General features: G+C 48.5%; 1 protein-coding gene across 1 annotated transcript in view; it reads left to right on the top strand.

The window, feature by feature from the left end:
* Positions 1 to 1,638, top strand: part of LOC122548163 (trypsin-like) — a 17,965-nt gene extending 16,327 nt beyond the window's left edge. The window contains exon 5 of the mRNA XM_043686717.1: positions 1,418 to 1,638. Within this exon, the coding sequence (XP_043542652.1) occupies positions 1,418 to 1,567 (150 nt within the window). The 3' untranslated portion in view covers positions 1,568 to 1,638. The remainder of the gene's footprint in view (positions 1 to 1,417) is intronic.
* Positions 1,639 to 7,756: the final 6,118 nt, after the last annotated feature.

The raw sequence follows: 7,756 nt of genomic DNA on the forward strand, positions 1-7,756 counted from the left end.
CCCCCACCGACGCTCAGTAACAGCAGTGTGTACCATCCCCTCCCTCCCCCCACCGACCCTCAGTAACAGCAGTGTTGTACCAGCTACAAGACCCACTGCAGAAACTCACCAAAGACCCTCAGGCAGCACCTTCCAAACCCATGGCCACATCCATCTCGAAGGACAAGTGGCAGCAGGTACATGGGGACACCACCCCCTGCAAGTTCCCCTCCGAGCCCCTCACCTTCCCGACTTGGAAATATATCGGCCGTTCCTTCCTGGGTCAGAATCCTGGGATTCCCTCCCTCAGGGGCATTGTGGGTCTACCCACAGCACATGGACTGCAGCAGCTCAAGAAGGCAGCTCACCCTCACCTTCCCAAGTGGGGCAACTAGGGACAGGGGGGCAATAAATATTGGGCCCCGCCAGTGACCCCCACGTCCCATGAATGCATGAAAGAAATTGCTTTGACCATTTCCGGTACAAATTGTGACACATTCCCTCGGAATCCGAGTAGCCATGGATTATCCTGATTTGTGATTGGTGCAGCTCTGAATCAAGTGATGGCCACAATAATTTCCTCAAAGCGATAAGTCAAACACCTGCCTCCAAATCCTCCTCCAGCCCCGGCCTCCCAAGCCTCCCGCGGTTCCCATCCCTCAGCCATTGGGGGCCATGCCTTCAGCATTTCTGGGATGGTGGGATGGGGAAGGCAGGTCCTGACCTCAGGGAGTCCCTCCTTAACCTCTCCACCTTCTCCTTCTCTCTCTCTCACTCTCTCTCCCTCCCCTCCGTTACGATGCTCATGGAATAATTAAGAGTTTCCAACTCCGTTTTTGGGTACCTGGCCGAACGAAACCCCATGACAAATCATCGTTGTGCACCTCTGTCCCTGGGTGCTCCTCGGGGATGTTTCACTCTGTTAGTGTGGCTACATCAATGTAAGCTGCTTTATTTTGTGAGTGGAAATTGGTCATCCCAAAATGGTGGATACTCCCCATCTGGTGGGCCATTCCAAAATGGCAGACAATTCCAAAATGGTGGGCCATTGCAAAATGGCAGACAATTCCAAAATGGTGGGCCATTGCAAAATGGTGGGGATACGGAAGCTGACATGACCAGCTGGGGCTGAGCATTGTGTTTGGCTGTGATTGGGGATGTGGTGTTCCTCCACTCCTGAAGTGGGTCAAAGGGTAAATGGTGCTGGCAAAGGGAAGAGGTGGTTGAATGGCCTTGAATCGCGGTGTTAGGCATCACTGTGAGCCGGGTTCCCCTCCCCCTCCCTCCTGTGATGTGTCCCTACGTGGGCTTCATTAACGGGGTCTGCCAAACCGTCCCCTGCCCATCGCCGTGGACCCTCTCTGTCGCTCCGTTCCCTCCGTTCTGTATCTTTCACTCTGTACCGTTCCTGGGTTAATGAGGCTTCTTGCTAACACAGGGAGACTCCGGGGGTCCGCTGGTATGTGGTGAGCTACTGGAAGGCATTGTGTCGTGGGGACAAGGTTGTGCACAGCCAAACTACCCGGGGGTGTACACTAAGGTCTGCACAGTCCTCCCCTGGATCCACGAAACCATGGCCACAAACTGAGATACCTCCATTTGGACACAGACCAGGCCCTGCCCACTGCTTAACTAGCTGGTCAGGCTAGTTTGTGCTGGTTAGACCCGTTGGCTGGTTGTACCAGCTGGTTAATTGGTTGTCAAGTTAATAAAGGGCTCATTTCGAGTTCAGTACCGACTCTTGTCTCTGTCACTCACACATTGTTCAAGAGCACACTCTGACACTCGCACACTCACACTTACACTTCAACACACACAGCCACACAGACACACACACACACAGTCACAGTGACACACACACAGTCACACTGGCACACATATACAGTCACAGTGACACACACAGTCACAGTGACACACACACAGTCACACTGACACACGCATACAGTCACAGTGACACACACACAGTCACAGTGACACACACACAGTCACACTGACACACACATACAGTCACACTGACACACACACAGTCACAGTGACGCACACAGTCACACTGACACACACAGTCACAGTGACACACACACACAGTCACAGTGACACACACACACAGTCACAGTGACACACACACACAGTCACAGTGACACACACACACAGTCACAGTGACACACACACACAGTCACAGTGACACACACACACAGTCACAGTGACACACACACACAGTCACAGTGACACACACACACAGTCACAGTGACACACACACACAGTCACAGTGACACACACACACAGTCACAGTGACACACACACACAGTCACAGTGACACACACACAGTCACACTGACACACAGTCACACTGGCACACACATAGTCACGGAGAAACACGCACAGTCACACTGACACAGCACACAAGTCACACTGACACACACATACAGTCACACTGACACACAGTCACATTGACACACACACAGTCACAGAAAAACACACAGTCACTCTGACACACACAGTCACAGTGGCATACAAATAAAGTCACACTGACACACACAGTCACACTGACACACACACACATACACAGAAAAAAAACATACCGTCATACTGACACACACAGACACAGTGGCACACACACACATAGTCACAGTGTAACACACAGTCATACTGACACACACACAGTCACAGTGACACACACACAGTCACAGTGACATACACAGTCACATTGACACACACAGTCACAGTGACACACACATAGTCATGGTGACACACGCACACCATCACACTGACACACACAGTCACAACAAAACACACAGAGTCACACTGACACACAGTCACTGACACACACACAGTCACACTGACACACAGTCACACTGGCACACACATAGTCACGGAGAAACACGCACAGTCACACTGACACAGAGTCACACTGACACACACATAGTCACGGAGAAACTCATACAGTCACAGTGACACACAGAGTCACGCTGACACACACAGTCACAGAACAACACACAGTCATAGTATCACACACATACAGTCACAGTGACAGACAGTCACAGTGACACACACGTACATAGTCACAGATAAACACACACAGTCACACTGACACACACTCACACTGGCACACACATAGTCACGGAGAAACACGCACAGTCACACTGACACTGACACACACATACATTCACAGTGACACACACACAGTCACACTGACACACACACCTACACAGAAAAATACACACAGTCATACTGACACACACAGTCACAGTGACACACACAGTCACAGTGACACACGGTCTCAGAAAAAACACACGATCATACTGACACACAGTCACATTGACACACAGTCACAGTGGCACACACACAGTCACAGTGACACACAGTCACAGTGACACACACAGTCACAGTGACACACGCACACCGTCACACTGACACACACAGTCACAACAAAACATACACAGTCACACTGACACACAGTCACTGACACACACAGTCACACTGACACACACATAGTCATGGAGAAACACATACAGTCACAGTGACACACACAGTCACACTGACACACACATAGTCACAGAAAAACACAGTCACACTGACATACACACAGTCACACTGACACTTATATAATCACACTAACACACACAGTCACAGTGACACACAGTCTCAGAAAAAACACACGATCATACTGACACACACAGTCACATTGACACACAGTCACAGTGACACACACAGTCACAGTGACACACACACACCGTCACACTGACACACACAGTCACACCGACACACAGTCACTGACACACACATAGTCATGGAGAAAGACATACAGTCACAGTGACACACACACAGTCACACTGACACACACATAGTCACAACAAAACACACAGTCACACTGACACACACAGTCACACTGACACACACACATAGTCACAGAAAAACACACACAGTCTTACTGACACACACACAGTCACACTGACACACACATAGTCACAACAAAACACACACAGTCACACTGACACACAGTCACTGACACACACATAGTCATGGAGAAACACACACAGTCACACTGACACACAGTCACAGTGACACACACACAGTCACAGTGACACACAGTCACACTGACACACTCATAGTCACAATGAAACACATAGTCACACTCACACACATAGTCACAGAAAAACACAGTCACACTGACATACACAGTCAGTGACACACACAGTCACACTGACGCACAGTCACCCTGACACACAGTAAAGTGACACACACATACAGTCACAGTGACACACACACAGTCACACTGAAACACCCAGTCACACTGACACACACAGTCACACTTGCACACATACAGTCACACTGACACACATACAGTCACAGCGACACACACGTACATAGTCACAGAAAAACACACAAGTCATACTGACACACACATACAGTCACACTGACACACGGTCACATTGACACACACACAGTCACAGAAAAACACACAGTCACTCTGACACACACAGTCACAGTGGCATACAAATAAAGTCACACTGACACACACAGTCACACTTGCACACATACAGTCACACTGACACACATACAGTCACAGCGACACACACGTACATAGTCACAGAAAAACACACAAGTCACACTGACACACACATACAGTCACACTGACACACGTCACGGAGAAACTCATACAGTCACAGTGACACACAGAGTCACGCTGACACACACAGTCACAGAACAACACACAGTCATAGTATCACACACATACAGTCACAGTGACAGACAGTCACAGTGACACTCACACTGACAGTCACACACAAACACACACAGTCACACTGACACACACACATAGTCACAGAGAAACACACGCAATCACACTGACACACACACATAGTCACAGCAACACACACACAATCACACGGACACACAGTCACACTGACACACAGACTCAGTAACAAACACACAGTCACAGTGACACACCCAATCACACTGACACACACAGAGTCACAGCAACACACAATCACAAAGACACACAGTCACACTGACACACGCATTCACACTGATACACACAGTCACAGTGACACACACATACAGTCACACTGTCACAGCGACATGCACATAGTCACACTGACACACAGTCACGCTGACACACACAGTCACAGTGACACACACACATACAGTCACACTGACACACAGTCACACTGACACACAGTCACAGTGACAAACATACAGTCACACTGACACACACAATCACACTGACACACACAGTCACAGTGGCTCACACATAGTCACAGTGACAAACATACAGTCACACTAACACACAGTCACACTGACACACACAGTCACAGAAAAACACAGTCACACTGACACACACATACAGTCACACTGACACACTTACAGTCACACTGACACACAGTCACAGTGACATGCACACAGTCACACTGACACAGAGTCACACTGACACACACAGTCACACTGACTCACACTCAGTCACTTTGACACACATACAGTCCCACTGACACACATACAGCCACGGCAACACACACAATCACACTGACACACAAAGTCACACTGACACACAGTCACACATAGTCACAGTGACAAACATCCAGTCACACTGACACACTGTCACAGTGACACACATACAGTCACACTGACACAAACACACAATCAGACTGACACACAGTCACACTGACACACACAGTCACACTGACACACAGTCAGAGCGACACACACACAGTCACACTGACACACACAGTCACAGCAATACACACACAATCACACAGACACACAGTCATACTTACACACACATACAGAATCACACTGACACACAAAGTCACAGCAACACACACAATCACACTGACACCCAGTCACACTGACAAACAGTCACAATGACTCTCAGACAGTCACACTGACTCAGGCACACAGTCACACTGACACACACACAGAGTCACAGTGACACACACACAGCTACAGCAACACACATACAATCACACTGACACACACAGTCACACTGACTATTACACAGTCACATTGACACACATACAGTCACACTGACACACATACAGTCACAGCAACACACACACATTGTCACAGAGAAACACACGCAGTCACACTGACACACACAGTCACACTAACACACACATTGTCACAGAGAAACACACACATAGTCACACTGACACACAGTCACACTGACACACACATAGTCCAAGAGAAACACACAGTCACACTGACACACACATTGTCACCCATGACGCACAATCACACCGATGCACAGACACAGTCACACTGACATACAGTCACAGTGATATACACAGTCACACTGACATGCACATACACACTGACACACAGTCACACTGACAACACACAGTCACACTGACACACACACAGTCACAGCAACACACACAATCACACTGACACACAGTCACACTGACTCTCAGACAGTCATACTGACTCTCACACACAGTTACACTGACACACATACAGAGTCACAGTGACACACACACAGCCACAGCAACACACACATAACCACACTGACACACAGTCACACTGACACACAGTCACACTGACTCACACACTCAGTCACATTGACACACATACAGTCACACTGACACACATACAGCCACAGTGACACATACATAGTCACAGTGACAAACATACAGTCACACTGTCACACAGTCACAGTGATACTCACATATAGTCACACTGACACACACACAATCACACTGACAGTCACACTGATGCACACAGCCACAGTGGCACACACATACAGTCACACTGACACAGTCACACTGACACACATACAGTCACAACACACACATAATCACACTGACACCCAGTCACGCAGTCACAGCGACATGCACACAGTCACACGGACACACAGCCACAATGACACACACATAGTCACAGTGACAAACGTACAGTCATACTGACACACAGTCACAGTGACACATACATACAGTCACATTGACACACACAGTCACAGTGACACGCACACAATCACGCTGACACACAGTCACACTGACACACACAGTCACAGTGACACACACATACAGTCACACTGACACACAGTCATACTGATACACAGACACAGTCACACTGATACACACAGTCACACTGACACACACAATCACAGTGATACACATACAGTCACACTGACACACATAATCACAATGACACACACAGTCACATTGACAACACAGTCACAGTGACACATGCGGTCACATTGACACACACATAGTCACACTGTCACACAGTCACAGTGACACACACACAGTCACACTGACATACACAGTCACAGTGACACACACACAGTCACACTGACATACAGTCACCCTGACATACACACAGGCACACAATCATGCACACACAGTCACCCTGACACACCCCACACAGTCACACTGACATACACAACACATTCACAGTGACACACAGACACACAAAGTAACACGCAGAGACAGAAACACACCCTCACACAAATAAGACACATACACATATGCAGTGAATCAATCTGTGAATTTATCATTTCATACTGTACCGAAATTAAACTGAGCCCACTCGGATTATAAACAGGAGGTGCTGGAGAACGTCAACAGGTCTGGCACCATCTGCGGAGAGAGAAATCCGAGTTAAGGATTCGGGTCCGGTGACCCTACATCACAAACTCTTCGTTGGAACACAGGAGGGAGGTGGGGAAGTGGGGAGGGAGTTACACTGTCAGGGAAGGTGAGAACAAGTCCAACAGACAGAACGTTGGAGAAGGGGTGACAGAAGAACAGGGAAAGAGAGAGTGAGAGTGAGAGTGAGAGAGA

This window comes from Chiloscyllium plagiosum, unplaced genomic scaffold (genome assembly GCF_004010195.1).
Source record: "Chiloscyllium plagiosum isolate BGI_BamShark_2017 unplaced genomic scaffold, ASM401019v2 scaf_4267, whole genome shotgun sequence".
Classification (NCBI taxonomy): domain Eukaryota; kingdom Metazoa; phylum Chordata; class Chondrichthyes; order Orectolobiformes; family Hemiscylliidae; genus Chiloscyllium; species Chiloscyllium plagiosum.